General features: G+C 35.4%; 1 protein-coding gene across 4 annotated transcripts in view; it reads right to left on the reverse strand.

Moving 5' to 3' along the window:
• LOC101682837 (sodium channel protein type 2 subunit alpha) overlaps nucleotides 1-17271 on the reverse strand; it is a 137984-nt gene that overhangs the window by 62182 nt on the left and 58531 nt on the right. For 3 of the 4 annotated variants that reach the window (XM_004743983.3, XM_013052020.2, XM_013052019.2), the window contains 7 exons: nucleotides 8327-8416; nucleotides 7267-7395; nucleotides 6601-6692; nucleotides 5453-5725; nucleotides 2781-2844; nucleotides 1122-1263; nucleotides 776-982 (listed from right to left, as the gene is read on the reverse strand). In XM_004743983.3, the coding sequence (XP_004744040.1) occupies nucleotides 776-982; nucleotides 1122-1263; nucleotides 2781-2844; nucleotides 5453-5725; nucleotides 6601-6692; nucleotides 7267-7395; nucleotides 8327-8416 (997 nt within the window). Of the gene's footprint in view, nucleotides 1-775; nucleotides 983-1121; nucleotides 1264-2780; nucleotides 2845-5452; nucleotides 5726-6600; nucleotides 6693-6786; nucleotides 6879-7266; nucleotides 7396-8326; nucleotides 8417-17271 lie in introns of all 4 variants that reach the window. The other variant, XM_045066746.1, reaches the window with a different exon arrangement.

Here is a 17271-nt window from a genome sequence, read left to right on the forward strand (position 1 = left end):
TATCTAGTTGCTGTTACCCCAGTATATCTTATCTATCTGACCTTTATTAAATATTTAGGATACTCAGTATTAAAAGGGAACTGCAGTCAAGATCCAAGAGAAGCCAGAAATAGGCACTTGGATTAGTTAATGCCATGAAGTCGAGCAAATAAAATTAGAGCAATTCTTGTATTATTTTGAAGTCTTATCAAATCCAAATTAAATTATTTTTATAGGATAGGAGGCAGAGAATGTAGTGATTTCCTACATTTACACACCAGGATTTTCTTTAAGCGACCCATAAACTTGTATTAAATATATTAAATACCCTTCAAATAAAAAATAAATATTAAATAGGTCCTCACTCTTCCAGGTTCCAGGAAATAATCTCAGTTTGAATCTGGTTCTCTGACCTTTCCCACCTCTACTGACACTAATGAAGAAGCAACTATAACAAATTCCTCTTCCTCAGAGCATTAAGAAAATACTTCAATTGAGGGCATATAGGTCTAAATACTTTGTGAGCCTGATAAATGAGGAGTCACAAGGGAGGGAAAAAAAAGTCAATAAAGCAATTCTAACTCTCCATGTTTTGATGCCATCAGCATTGACAGTTAACCATCAACATAAAATAATAACCTAAAAATCTAACATGCTCTTAACACCAAACACATATGACATGTTTCAAATGTTACTGTTATCCACTGCTGGTTTTATGTGGTAAATGCCCTGACCTCAGTGTGGTCAGAGCATTGAATCAACAAACACAAGAGCTCTATGCTCTTGCTAACAATACCTGAGCTTCTTCTTGTTGCTTTTTTAACTGTTCAAGCATCTGTTGAAATTCAGCTTCTTTCTGTTCGGCTTCCTCAAGAGTTGCCTGATTCTGTTCCTCATAGGCCATGGCCACCACAGCCAGGATTAAATTTATAAGGTAGAATGAGCCCAAGAAAATAACCAGTACAAAAAATATCATATATGTTTTCCCAGCAGCACGTAGTGTCTGTAAAAATACAAGAGATCTTTTATTAAATTTTATATAGATGCTAAAAGCTCACACTCCTAGTAATACAGTATTTTACAGCAATTCCCTTGATCTCAGTATTTCATGCTTCCAAAAGAATCTTTTTATCTGTTCTCACCAGTTGGTAAAGGTTTTCCCAGAAGTCTTGAGTCATGAGACGAAATAAGGACAAGAAGGCCCAACTAAAGGTGTCAAAGCTTGTATAGCCATAGTTGGGGTTTCTACCAGCCTTAACACAGATGTATCCTTCTGGACATTGGCTGTAATTAGATTAAAAGAAAAAGTCAGTACTGCAAGTCTGCTAGGTGACTTCCCTGTTTCTACAGATTCTAATGTCTACTTTATATGACAGTAGGGAAAACGGATTTCTCTCACCATACCCATCACTTAACCCAACACTATGTGGACTGATTTACATAATAACAGAATATATTAGGTCTATTTGTGGATTTCTCTGTGATTCATAATTGTCATTATATTTATTATGTCTCCATATAAAAGTAACCTACCATGATTAATATCTTTGGAGACTTCTAAAATGAATAGAAGAATAAGTCAACAGGGGAAAAAATTGATTTTCCCTGAAGATATCTAGATGCCGAGTGTGTGTGTGGCAGTAGAGAAGAGGGGTGATGGAAGGATGGATAGGAGCACATGGAGAGGAGGGAATGTCTCTGCACAGTGAAGACTTCATAGCTATGACTTTAATGATCAAGTCAAACCTGGCCCCAATATTGTGCCTGACACTCCTGGGATGCATGATCTTGAGTTAAGTTTCCTAACTTTGCTAATCTTCAGGCATCTCATATGTGAGAAAGGGCTAATAACAGAACCTGCCTTACAAATACACAAGCGTTGAATAAGATATTCTATGTAAAGCATTTAGTATGGTACAGACAAGGAATTAAAATTAGCCTGCTCAACTTAATCACTGGGATTTGGAGAAAAAGGCAGCACAATATTTATCAGATGAACTAAATGGAAAGTCTGTTACCACTGGAAATTCTGTTACAGGGATTAGTTATTAATGTCCACAACACCATCTTCCACTGAAGAACACTAACCTTCTTCTATGGTTCTAAATTCTTGTCAAACAGGGAAAGGTAATTATTTCTCTGAATTTTCCTAGGCTTTAGCTTCTAGTGCCAATACTTCTTCATAACAAAGTTCACATGTCAATCATAATAATCAAAAGCATTATTGAGTGCTGTTATAGCTACATATCTGCTAATCCATTTAATCCTCACAGCAACTCTATTATTATACCCATTTGTCACTGGAGGAAACTAAGGCAAGGGGAGGGAGTGTTATTTTGTAGAGTCCATGCAAACTTTGCAGCCTGTGCTCTTAAGCACTTTGCTAAAATATGCTCGACATACACTCACCATGACTCAGATACTGACATTATCTTCAGAGATCTTACATTTGAAGCCATGGAGACCACATTAGCATATATAAAATATCACACTTACAAAAGTACATGCTTATGAATTCCATTAACCTAATCTTCTAATACATATGTACTGCTTTTCTATTTTCCATTGAACTAATTTGGAAGATTAGCTGTGACCTAATACGGAAAAACAATTGCCACATATGAGTGTGTGAAGGAGGTGAGAATCCACACTTATTTCAGCTATTTTGAGAATCAGCGTGAAGTGGAATTTATGGAGGGCTCTGAATGAGGAGTGAGGGAGGGTTGGATGGGTGGGATGTGGCAAGTTTTGGGGGCCAATGGAGCAGTGTGGCCTGAAACTCAATACGAAACATCACTTACCCTGCATCTGAGCTGTTGCCACAAAGCAGAGCATCATTTTGCCCCTCCAAAAAATAAAAGTGACCTATTTAAAGAGTGAGGAATAGAAAGAATCATTAAAAAAGTGCTCAAAACACTTCAGCCGTTGTGTTCAAGTAATAAACCTCATAATTTTTTCAACCATAATGAAATGGATAAAATAATAAATATGCATATGGCTAAATGAAAATATGTTAATAACCGAATACTAAAAAAATATCAAAATATAAAATTTTTATTTAAACAAGTGCTTAGAAAATCTGTTTTAAAAAGAATATTTTGGGGAAAGAATAGCTATTATAGCATTCTCTTATCAGCATTTATTGCAAATATAAACTCAAATGGCTTGGGATACTTCAAAAAAAGAATTGCCAAATTAAGGCTGTTTGGCACAAAAAGTGAGAGAAAGGGAAGGCTTGTTGCTTCAAATTGCTTCCATGCAAGTAAAATTTTACTTTATAAGTACTTTTTTGCATGGACTCAAAATAGATTCAGACTTTTTTCCCTACCAATCTTACCTAATTTCCTGTGAAACGTGGGGTTAAGTCTTTCTCTTTTATAATGCTCTAAATAAGTATTGTTTGGGATTTTGGCTTGATTATTGTCTTTCAAAGGAACAGGATAAACTTATTTCTTTGAAGATATATAATTTTCTAAGTATATCTAATTTCTATTCTTAGGAAATCTTATATATAACTTCAATAAGTTGCAAAGATGATCTCAAAAAACATACACATACACATTCATAAACATACATATTCACATACAAAAACACACATTAAACACATTAAAACACATACATATACCACACGAAAAATTATTGTAATGGTTTTTAAGACTGCTTAAAGACTATATTGAAGGAATTCCCTAATATATTATGCAGGGAAATCTGGGCTGGAGTTTTGCAAAAAGTTTTAGATCCTTACATCACAATATATGCCAAAAAATATTTCTAGATTTTTAAAGAGTGAAAATTTAAACACAAGTCTATTAATATAATACAAAGAATGTATAAGTGTTTTTATATAGGATATATAGGTGGTTCCTTTATATGTACAATATCTAAGGGAATATCTTTATGATCTCTGAATTAAGAAGCATTTTCTAAACTTAAATAGAGAAAAATAAAAATAATTTTGATGACTATATTGCCTAAATATGAAAATCAGTTAAGCATTAAAAAAAAGCAGTAAGATGAAAAACAAGTTAAATATATTTGCCAGAAAAGGACAAAATGTTAACATGCTTGATAAATTAAAGAATTCATATGAATTCTCCAAAATTTACTATCACTTGGTGAAATAATGGGTAAAAAAATCAACAGATAATTCACATTATATGAAATATGTAACTTGTTAATGATACTAATAAACATGGGTTTAAAAATTCTACTGCAATAATAATTAAGGAACAGTTCATTTTTCTTTCTACCAAAAGATTTTAAAATACAATAATAGTCAATATTAAGGAGAGTTCAGTAAGATGACCAGTTCTGTAGGGAGTATATAGTGGTATATGATCTTTCTTGAGAGCAATCTGATACTCTTATCTTCATAGCCCTAATCTGGTTAAACCCATTGACACCCCCCCCCAAATTCTATTAATAGAAATTTATCTGAAGGAAATAATCAGAAATGGAGAAAAGATTTATGTGGAAATATTGTCACTGTGCTGTTATTATAATATTAATAAGTAGGAAACCCCATAAATAACAAATTTTTTAAAAAACTATTTATTCAATGAATCTTAATGCCTGTCATAGAAATCTTCATAGGAATATTAACTCTTAAAACATTACATAATTTGAGAAGGGATGAAATTTCATATGGTTCCAAAAGCCATGAAGGATACCTTAGAGTAAGTATTCCAGTAGAATACTGATAATCAAAAGACCAATGGGAGTTGGTTAGCTAAAGCACGGAGACGGAAACACTTGGACATCCAAATGATAGTGAGGCTGGCTTCAGTGTTAAGAAATTATACTGAAGTATATGGCATCATACATTTATACTGATGTCCATTCCTAAATAAAATCAAACTAACTAATAAACAACTCTAAAACAATGACTGACACCAAAGGGATAAATTACAATAACAAAGGTTGGGTTTGAGTTTACACTTTCTAATCACCAATAAGTGAATGGCTGGACTGTGGTTGCTTAACTTCCTGATGATACACAAACATAGATTTCCATATTGGTGAGTGATTTCTCTATTTCCAGATATATCATATGCACTCAATACTTATCATGAGTCAACCAAACAAGGCCAACTTATTTTCCCAGTCTTCTTAAAAATGCGCTTCAGCATAATACACTGAATAGTTCAAACTACAGATTTATTTACTACATGACTGAAAACTCCTTCTTGATCAATGCTTATCAAATACCAAATAAAATGGTATTGCTTTCAACACTGGTTTAGGAAAAGATAACACATCTTTAAATGATAACTTTTATTATACTGATTGATAGGTAAGGAAAAGGGAGTAAAATATCATTATCATATCATAAATATCATTTGACTTCTGTATCACGTGTTATCTTAAATTGGTTAAGTCATTTAGTTTACATTAAAATTGAGACAATTTCCACTATATGTATTTCTTTAACTAAAGGACTAAGCAACTTAATGGTTAAAAGAGTATATCTTACTTTTATCCTCAATATAGTCATCCCAGTTAAACATGCTCACTGTCCTATTGAAAGTGGTACCGTTCCCATCCAATGAGTTATTAAAGAAGGAAGTGATGTTTATTTCAAAGGAAGAATTATCTGGGGGCCATTGCAAACATTTATTCCGCAGGTTGCCCATAAACAGCTGTAGTCCTATTAGTGCAAACACGCTCAGACAGAACACAGTCAGAATCATTACATCAGAGAGCTTCTTCACCGACTGGATCAGGGCCCCCACAATGGTCTTCAGGCCTATGAATGAAATCAGAGGGAGGGATGTCGATATACTATTCAACAGCTATGTTATCAACAAAAACATCATGAGCTTGTCCTGGAAAATAAAGATGTCATGCAGAATGCCAAAAATATTAGTTTAATGTTTGTGACTGAATAACATTTTCATGAAAAGCCTGTAGCTGGTGAAAATGAATGAAAGCAGAACTTGAACGTTCGTTAGAAAAACTGTGAATGGCAATGAACCAAAAGTGTATTTCCAAATACCCCTTAGAGCAAAAGAAATGATTGTTATTCATGCTTAAACATCAACCTTGTGTAAATATTTTGCTTTTATTTGCAGATGTCTTACTCCTTAACCTCTTATTGATTTTAGAAAAATCTGTATGAATAGAGTAGTAAGAAATCTTAAAGTCAATGGACTATGAAGTTATATATTTGTGATTTCTGCAAGCTTGAGTATGGGTTAAAAAAGGAAGACATCTGAAAACTGAGCCCCATGCAGCACTCATGCTCTCTCTTGCTCTTTCATTTATCTGCAGATAAGAACATCACCAGTTTTCGACCTAAACGGCCAAATTTGCATCAGTCTGAACGCCTCATTCTTTAGCTTCTATGCGGAAAGCTTGATGTTACAGGATGCAAACCATGTAGCCTGTTACTGCAAATGCCTCATGCAAAGACCTGTTAAACTCAAAGGCTGATTTAGAACAGTTTCAAAGAAAGCAAGAAGTAAAAGCAAAGAATCAAACCCATCCAAAATATGATGTCTTGATTCTTGCTTTTTTACATATTTCTTTGCAAAGTGTGACAAGCAAAAGGCTTATGCACAAAAGCTGTGATTGTAACACCAATGCAGTAAAGTCAGCCTCGGTGTTTAACCTAGCTCTCACCTGGAATGACTGAAATTGTTTTCAGTGCTCGGAGAACTCTGAATGTTCTCAACGCTGAGACATTGCCCAGGTCCACAAACTCTGTCACATATCTGTAATAGGGAGTTCACACACAACACAATAACAAAACACAAGAAACAGTTGGAGATATAAGGGGCCTACCACCTTATACCAGTTTCTTCTTACCTGGAATTACAGAAATAGTTTTCAAAGCTCTCAAGACTCTGAAAGTTCGAAGAGCTGAAACATTGCCTAGGTTTACAAATTCTGTTACATACCTGTAGAATTAAATCAGAGTTATTCAGAATTTAGGGAAATCTAAGTCTATGTTGGTCTTTCATCAAGACCTTTTCAAGTTCAATGAGCGTTGCCATCAGATTTCCCAATTAAGAGGAAAATGGCATTGTCTTCAATCTTAGTCTATGTTACTTGGGAAACTTTATTTTACTACTTTACAGTGCTAATTGAATCCAAATTAGACAATTTACTACTAGATCCTTAATCTCTCCAAAGTGCATCATTTGATTAGAAGAAAAACATTCTACGTTCACATGATAACTAAGAAAAATGCTTGATCTGTCAAGGGAGGCCACTGAGGAGAAATACAGCATAGGCTCCCACCAGTGACTTATTATTCCAGGATGGAAAATGTATGAAGATACTTACGCAAAAGTAATGACTGTGAAATCCAACCAATTCCATGGATCCCGCAGAAATGTGAAATCTTCTAAACAAAAGCCCCTTGCGAGTATTTTTATAAGTGATTCAAAAGTATAAATTCCTGTAAAGGTGTACCTGAGAGGAAATAGCCAAGTCCACATTAAAGAACTAGTAAGTAATTGACATGTACCTGTCTTAAAGGAAACTTAACAAACAAAAATTAGACTCTTCCATGTGGGTCTATACTAGTCTCCCTATGATGTAAGCTTAGGAAGAGTTTAAGGCAGAAGAAATATTACATTCTGAAAGACATTCTCATTGACTCTAAGTAAGTAAGTATTGTATTTGGTACATTAACTAATTTGAAGGCCCAAATAATATGATTCTATATGATGATATTACCTGACATACACTGGCTTTCAGCCTGATTTAAATAAATAGGTATTAACCTCCAAATTACTGTAGCATTGTGTTTAATAAAATATGTATCATTAAGAGCCATGAAATATATAATAATAACACAGAAAGATGATAGCCAGGGCGCTTGGGTGGCTCAACTAGTAACCTCTTGATTTCAGCTCAGGTCATGATCTCAGGGCTATAAGATCAATCCCCTTGTCAGGCTCATTGGGGAGTAAGCTTAAGGATTCTCTCTCCCTCTGCCCCTCTCCCACTTCCGCTCTCTAAAATATATAAGTGAATATTAAAAGAAAAAAAGAAAAGAAAGGTTATAACCATGAGAAAAGGAGCATACAAATTAGGTATAACTTTTATCACTGGATATTAGTAATTACTGATAATATTCAAATGTATAAGAGACTCGCAAGGAAGATAAAGGGCTACAAACATTGGCAAACAGGTGCAGTAATTTCAGCTAATGAGTGAGCCACTGCAAGCTTTGTCCTATGGGAAATTAGTGGTTGAAATAATCCTGAATCACTGTTTAAACTTGTCTGGTTTAGAGCAGCTAGTATGATTTGCTAAAGAAAGTGACAGGGTCTCAAGATAGTAAATTTGAAATGAAAGGGATGACAATATTGAAAAACATTTTTCATTTTCTACTTACTCCACATTCTTTGTCCAGTCTGGAGGGTTACTCATGGTCATAAATACACAGTTGGTGAGAATAGTGCACATAATGAGCACATTGAATAAAGTAGAAGAGTATTGTCAAGGAAGACAAAACACAGTGGAAAAATCTCACTTTTATGCCCCACCATGCCTTTTACACCATGAAGCTTAGAATTTTTATGCCCTTATTATTTTATTCTTGAGTCCATCTTTTCCATTTCTGTAATTCAACAGCCACACATTTAGGCCATGTCAGGCCAAGCCTTCAAATATTCTGAGGCCATTTAGGTATTTCTTAATAATTAAATATAAAGAGAGAGGCTCACTGGTAAATAATTTATCAATTTAAGTTTTTTAAATGACAGATTTACCTCAACAACTGAACTGCAAGTTCAGCATGTCTGTAAACTATGACAAAAACTCTACAAAAGAATTTAAGTGATTACTTAAATGCATTATAATTCCATTCTAAGGATCACTCTGGCAAAGTGATTTTAATATGATCCTTTTTGTATGGAGTGTATAATATACAGTAATTGTTCATAAAATTTTGAATAGTATGAAAAGATGGCTGTTATTAGTGATGGCATTTCTTGGGTTTATAACTGTGGTGAAATTATTTACTAATGTACCTAAAACTTGGTTCAATTTAAAAGTGAGAAAAAATAACCATTTCACAAGATTGCTGTGAGGATCAAATTAGTTAAAATAAACAAAAACTCCTCCACTTCATGTGCCTGGTAAAGAAAAGATGCTCAATAAATTGCCTTCCTGAATCATAGAGAACATTCCTTATAACAAACATCTGGTTGTGTCACTGTTTCTTACTTTGGCTTTGTAGACACAGCCAATACCCTTCACTTTCCTTTATACTGAAAAAACAACAAAAACTGAGAAAATATTGGGTAGTCAGATAATTAAAGTGACTTTCATAGTTAAGAAAAAGCACAAGAAAGATTCAGTTGCAATTATGTAAGATGACAATCTTTAGCAATGTAAACTTAGACACAATGATAAAAATCCCAGAATTTGAGTAGGCGCTGTTCATAGCCCTTCTTACTCTTAATTTTTGTTATAAGTTTTCACATTACTTACACAAAACAAAATAGTAATATGATTTTAAGTACCGTCAACTAGGACACTGAATAGCCAGTGTTGCATTAATCTATAATGAAGTTTCTTTGCACCTACAACTGCTGTTAGTCAAAGTCACAATTCACTTTTCATTTTTGCTAACAAATAGCATATTTGTTATTGATATAAGGTACATGCTTAATTCTCAGCTTGTTTAATGCATCCACATTAAAAATATTCCTAAGTGAATGACATAGATCAGCCATGTGAGGGCACTAGAACCTAGAGAACACTTTAGAAAAACAGCATTTCAAAGAAGAAGCACCTACTTTTCCTTAATTGCTAGAAATAAACAAAAAGATAAAATGTAAAATGGTTTGCTATTAGTATATAAAAATAGATCTTCCATGTCTGCTAGTTTGCTAGGCCCTACGGGAGAAAACAACACCTTTCAACAGATTGGCACCATTCTAAATTCATGGTTCTGAACCTGGCCAGTCCTCTACACAGACCTGTAGTCCTTAACACCATCTCTGACCCTCTGCAAAGGCAATCCCATTCTCCAGTCTCCTCTGACCTCCAACTCTCTTCCTCTTTCCCTCCCCACCTGAAGCTGATGTCCTATTACCTACTTCACTCAGAAAACAGTATTGGATCTCTATTTCCAACTCCCAAGCTGATAAACTTATCTGGAGCCTTCTGGACCTATCCTTTCTTCCTTCCTGTCTCAATGGGGAAAGTTTTCAATGCTCCCCACTTCACATTCTGGACACCTTCTTTCCAAAATACTTCAGAAATCTCTTCTCTCTTTTTTCTTTTATCTTTATTATCTCCTACCCTAGTGGGATCTTCAATATAAACTTGCTTAAGCCTCTCTTGTCTTGGGGGAGGACACACTTTCTTGTAATCCCGAATTCTCTTAAAGTATTTACAGTCCTAACTTTTCTCCATTTCACAGCCAAACTTCTTGAAAGAGCCATTTATCTTTTTTTCTTTCTCATGTATCCAGCACATCTTCAGCTTACTAGCTTTTTTTCCTAAAGATGCATACACTTCATGTTTTGTCACTAAACGAAAGGGCAATTTTTTTCATACTTGACTTGCTCTCTCAGCAGAATTCTGCAAGGAAAATTCTTCCCTCTTTCATTAAGTTTTCTTCTCTTCCCTTTATTGAAATCCCAATTCTCTGGTTTCCTCATGCCTTATGGGCAACAATTTTTTGCATCCTTGGAAATGTTGCAATTGCCTTTTGAAAAGGAGATAGATAGATAGGTTATCTCAGCCATTTCTCCCCTCTCTTGCTATATTCATCCTAGTAGAGTTCATCAACAAACATAGGTTCAAACGTCATTTATGTACCCACCATCTCAACTACTTCTCTCTAGGTCAGACGCCTCTTCTGAACTCTACACAGTCAAATGTTCAAATGGCATCTGTACTATGTGTCTCACTGATACTTCAAAATCATTTAAAAGATTCTGAGTTCTTTTTTTAAAAGATTTTATTTACTTATTTAACAGATAGAGAGAGAGACAGCAAGAGAGGGAACACAAGCAGGAGGAGTGGGAGAGGGAGAAGCAGGTTTCCCACTGAGCAGGGAGCCTGATGTGGGGCTCGATCCCAGGACCCTGGGATCATAACCTGAGCCAAAGGCAGCCAGCCGCTTAATGACTGAGCCACCCAGGCGCCCCAAGACTGAGTTCTAAAACTGAAGTAAAATCTTTTCATCCCGCCCTTCCCATCTCCCCAGTTCCTTCTCTTCACACTGCCCCCACACTGCTCCTTTGACATCTCTGTATCTTATACAATGTCCCAGGATCTAGCCAGGAACCTAGAAACAATCCTGGATTTTTCTCTCTCCCTAAACCTCTAAACCCAATTTAGCACCAAATACTGTCAATTCTACTTGCTGTCACTGAATTCAGTGTACTTTTGCATCCCCACATCACTACATAGTCCCTGCCACCAAGTATAACTTAGATTATTGCAGTTTCCTCCAAACTGGTCTTTCCGAATCCATGCTAAGTTCTTTACAATACATTCTGCATACTGTACTAAAATGACTTGTATAAGTGTAATTCAGATGATTTCAATAATTTTCCATGATTCTTAAGATGATGATCAAATGTCTTAACACAGTCTAGATTCCAGAATGTCTGAACCTTGTCTACTCCTCTAGTTTTGCACACTTTACTTTTTTTTCTGTATTGCTCACTCTTAATTGCACTCTCCCATGATACCATAATTGTTTTAGATCATCTAATGAAAAATTCTCTTTCTCAGATAAGGGTATTTGCAAATGCCACCTCTTCTCCCTGGAAATGCTCCATACCACACTGTAGCCAACTAATAGTACTTATTTTGAAAAAGATTTCCGGTAGAAAGTGACTCGCCGTAATACCTCACCTGTTTAGGTCTACCAGTTCTATAACCCCATAGCATCTTATATTATTCTTCCAATGACTAATTTTAGTGCTGATGTTTTCTTCTACTAGACTGTCAACTTCATGGGGATAGATAGCATGTCTGTAGTGTTCATCGCTAAATCCTGGCCATTTTGCACAGTCAGTCAACGACTGAATGAAATAAATTTTGCAACCCATTTGTTACTAAATAGAATAACATTTTTCCTTTTTAATGATTTCTGATGAGGTGTTGATATGATATGGTATAAAAATGCAGCGTGAAATTTGTCTTCATGTATACTGAGTACACAAGTTTCTATACTTTGTTCTTTGAAAGAGAGTAAGAAGGCAAACATAGGTGGAAATTAATAGCCTCATGGGATTTATGTCACATGATGATCTGAGTCATGTTTTTATGACCCTTAAGAGGTATTTACTCTTTATAATGGTAGAATGTAATTATATATGATGAAGTAAAATAAAAATTTCAATATTATTAAACAACAGAAAGAATGGTTATTGTCCCATAAGTCACAATTAATAAGTCAATTATGCTCATACAGGAGTTTTCCACATTGCATGACTATCCTTTTAATAATTTAAAAAATACACTTAAGGGCGCCTTGGTGCCTCAGTGAGTTAAGCCCCTGCCTTTGGCTCAGGTCATGATCCCAGGGTCCTGGGATGAAGCCCCACATTGGGGTCTCTGCTCAGCGGGGAGCCTGCTTCCCCCCCACCCTCTCTTTCTGCCTGCCTCTCTGCCAACTTGTGATCTCTGTCAAATAAATAAATAAAATCTTTAAAAAAATACACTTAAGTTAAAGATCCTGACAGGCACTCAGGAAAGGAAAGCAAATAAAATTACTTTGCTTTTAAAACAAAAAAGATAACTAGATGTAGGTTTTCTGCTTTTGATTTAATAGATATCTCTAAATAGGGTATGTATTAGAATTCATCAACTTCTAGAGATCACTGTGGATTAATTTTATCAGTAACATACTTCTAAAATTTCTGGAATTTAGGGAGTAACTTTTTATAGGGTTTCAGATAATCATGATAAATATACAAATATTTTTAAAAATGTAGGTATGGATTTTGTTTTGATGATAACACACGTTGAAAAAGTATAGAAACTCCACATCAAGGCAGATTTCAAGGGGGAAGAACCAGTAAAAAAATGTGTAAATCCTACATTATTTTCTGAATATATGGGCCAAAAACATCAACAAAGTATATTTTTCAAAAGAATAATGTATCCCAGAACAATATTTCCTTAAGAGCCTTCATATATAAAATATAATAGAGGCAGACTAACCTTAAAAAATTTCAGGGGAAAAATGATCCTTTAATCTATTAATTTGTTTCTACCAGGTAAAATGTGTTAACCTTTGACTGATACTGCTGGTTGGCAAATATAAAGTATTTTCTGTGTGTATATGATGAAAAGAAACTTCAAGTTTATACTACATATGGTTCATGTACCCTTGGACATGAAATCTGAATATTTAAAATACTGGCATGCCTATCCCTAGCTCTGTGAAGATAGGATGGAGCAACATGAGCTTTATTGCACTGAAGGACAGACCAGATGTATCCTTTACCAACCACAGGGGTTTGAGCAAGTTGCTTAATTCTTGGATGTTTAATTTTCTTATGTAAATACAGTACTAATGCTTTCCTTAGAGAATACAGTAATTTTTATTACTATTAATCACATGCTTATTGAATATAAAATGTAGGGCATTTCTTTATTATTCTTAAAGAAGGGGAGGTCAGGGCGCCTGGGTGGCTCAGTGGGTTAAGCCGCTGCCTTCTGCTCAGGTCATGATCTCAGGGTCCTGGGATCAAGTCCCGCATCGGGCTCTCTGCTCGGCGGGGAGCCTGCTTCCCTCTCTCTCTCTCTGCCTGCCTCTCCATCTACTTGTGATTTCTCTCTGTCAAATAAATAAATAAAATCTTTAAAGAAGGGGAGGTCATTGTTTGTGAGTCTGTTCAGGGACTTTGTAATGTTATATAATATCCAGAGATGTTGCAGGGGAATTTTTAACTCTAAACTAGGGGAGAAAACAGTTTAATGTTAGAGTTTTGTTTTGTTTTCTTAACATAAAAATAGAAAATTCAAAGCAGAGTAGGTCAGGCCTCTTTCTACCTATCAGTGCATATTTCCAAGTTAGCAGAAATATTAACTAAATGTCACAAATATACTTTCAACTCTTGAGTTGTTTCATTCTATGATTAACCATCTTTCCTAACTATGTGATAATACATGATAACATTTTTTAAACAATTTTTAAAAAAGATTTAATTTATTTCTTTGGCAGAGACAGATCACAAGTAGGCAGAGGCAGGCAGAGAGAGAGGGGGAAGCAGGTTTCCCGCTAAGCAGAGAGTCTGATGCGTGGCTCGATCCCAGGACCCTGAAATCATGACCTGATCATGACCAAAGGCAGAGGCTTTAATCCACTGAGCCACCCAGGTGCCCCAATGCATGATAACTTTTGAGCATTAAAAGCAGGGGAGGGCGCCTGAGTGGCTCAGTAGGTTAAGCAACTGCCTTCAGCTCAGGTCATGATCCCAGAGTCCCAGCATGGAGTCCTGCACAGGGCTCCCAGCTCCATGGAGTCTGATTCTCCCTCTGACCTTCTCCCCTCTCATGATCTCTCTCAAATAAATAAATAAAATATTTTTAAAAAAATTAAAAGCAGGGGAATTGGAAATCGTATCCCCTCCTCTCCTACAGGCCTATATAGTTCTTTGCAGGAAAAACTAACTTTTTTTTTATTATTATTTCTATGTGGATACTGTATAATTTTGGAATGAGCTAAAAAGGCTACTTCTTATTTAGTGAATTAGTAAGTTGAAGCCACTGAAAATAACCTTTGGAATTCATATAGACAGCGATATTGGCAATGCACCTAGTACATTATACCTGAGAGTTTTCTTCTCTCTGGCGGAAAATGCAAAGAGCACTAGGCTGAGAATGAGAAGACCTGGTCTGAAGTTTTAGCTCTGCCACTGATACAAAATGTAGCCTTAGAAAGGGAGTAAACACTTCTGGGACTTAAATAAATCATCTGCAAAATGAGAAGGTCACACAATCACATTATGTTTTAGTCACTTAAAGCATCAAACTCTGGTGGCATAAAAACATTTTCTTGGGAAAGTGAAGCCAGGAGAAAACAGTGATTTATACAGAATTCTTTGTGGAATTCCTTAACAGTATGAGAGTTTTCCTTTACTAATCTTACAGTAGTTGCTGCTAGAACTGTACTTACTACAACCAAAAACAGCTATCATAGCAACCATTTATCAAGTACCTACTAGGTGTTAGTCATGATGCCAGGTACTTCGCATACATTTTATTATTATTAATGTATTAATTTTGACTCCAATTTCATAGATGGAGAAACTGAGATTCAAAACAGTTTTAATACCTTGGCCCAAGGTCATAGAGCAATAGGTAAATCTCAGAGGTGGGTCTGAATCCAGGTTTTCTGATACCAAAAACTGTTTTTCATTTTTCTATTCTGTGTGAATGACAGGCAGTCTGAACAGTTGTGTTATTTGGGGTGTCACAGATCTTTGTTATGACTTGAAATACCATTAAATACTGATGTCTTCCAAAGTTTTATCCCCAGCCCTACGCTTTCCTGAACTCCAGATTTCTATTTCCATCCAGGTACTCAGCTCCTCCCCTGAATGTCTAACAGCCATCTCAAACACACATTCAAATCTAATAATCGCTAAGAAAATCCTGTTGGCTCTTCTGCAAAACACATCTAAGTTTGATGCCTTTTTGCCACCCTCACTGTTTCTACCATAGTCCAAGCCACCAGCATCTGTTGTCTTCATAATGGAAGGAGGTTCCCAATCAATCTTCTCCCAACCTTTCCCTCCATGCAGTCTATTCTCCACCCAGCAGCCAGAGTGGTATTTATAAAATATGAGTCAGGTTATGATATTCTTCTGCTGGAAATCCTTCAATCATCACTCCGCATCTCATTCAGCCCGACTTTGTGGTGTCCTTATCGTGGCCTACAACTGCACCCCGTCCTCTGCTCTCACTGACCTCATATCCCACTACACCCTGCCCTCCCCACTCCACCCCATCTCTCTGGACTCCTTGCTGATTCTCCTTGCCGAGCACACCAGTTGTACATCTATCTTTATACTTTGCCTTCACATTTGCTATTCTCCTCACACTTAACTTTTCCCTAGATTTCCATGTCTCCCTCCCTTCCTTCTGATCTCTACTCAGATGGTATCATTTTAGAGAGGACTTCTCTGCTCGAAAATAGTACCTTGCCATTCTTCTCTTTTTACACAGTTTTATTTTCTTAATAGCTCTTATCATGAGCTGGCATAGGATTTTTCTCATCTTTCTCCTCTCAAACACACACATATACTGACCATAATAACCACATGAAAGCAGGAACTCTGTTATGCTCAGTGCCGCATTGCAATGTCTAGAAGAACACCTGCCATATATTAGGAACTTCATAAATATTTGCAAACAAAAGCAAAATAAGGTAGAATATGCATATTAATCTAAAATAATAAAAACTTTCATGCAACACATTTAAAACTCTGATAAGAAATTTTAGGAATATGGATAATTTTTAACTTGTTTACTATCTAGAAAATATAACCATATTTTATGTAACTACCAAAACAAGATATTGGGCATAGCAAAAGCATTTTCAGCTTTCAAAATACACCCTGGCACAAATATAGTAAGCACAAGTATAAGTTCTCATTCTGCCAAAGTCAAAAAACAAAGCTAATTTGATATTCAACAGTTCCTAATGAAGATAACAGCTCTTTAACAAATGAGACAGGATTTTCTTTAGAAATAGAGGTATTAGTCTAGGTCTAAAATACAAATTTCTTTATTGTGAATGGACATTTTCTGATTTATAAATTAATGATAATAAATATACAATGACCTCTTAACTGTATCCCAACCCACCATCATCATCTCCAAGCACTTTAACTTTAGAGCAAAAGGCATGTGCTTGAAGCCAGAAAACCAAGATTTGAGCATAGGGCTTATGCTGGGAAGAATAAAAGACAAAATTACTAGCAGAATCACTTACAAACCCTACAGTATTACACCCATCCAAGTTTACTATGCTCTCCCATCAAATATGCTACTATCCAAAAGACAAAGAATTTATTTATATCAGACTTTTGGTCCACTTGCTTTTTCTTTTATCTTTACTCCAAGATGAAATATCTGAAATATAACATTTTAATTAAGGAAATTAGAGATTTTTAAAAATCTACTTTTTTCTACACTAGAAGAAATTTGTGGCTTAACACCATTTGTAAGCATCTGACTATTCACTTTAGCAAATCTTTTTTTTTTTTTTAAGATTTTATTTATTTTATTTGACAGGCAGAGATTACAATTAGGCAGAGAGGCAGGCAGAGAGAAAGAGGAGGAAGCAGGCTCCCTGCT

Source organism: Mustela putorius, unplaced genomic scaffold, assembly GCF_011764305.1.
Source record: "Mustela putorius furo isolate JIRA1106 unplaced genomic scaffold, ASM1176430v1.1 tig00003869_pilon_pilon_pilon, whole genome shotgun sequence".
NCBI classification, from domain to species: domain Eukaryota; kingdom Metazoa; phylum Chordata; class Mammalia; order Carnivora; family Mustelidae; genus Mustela; species Mustela putorius.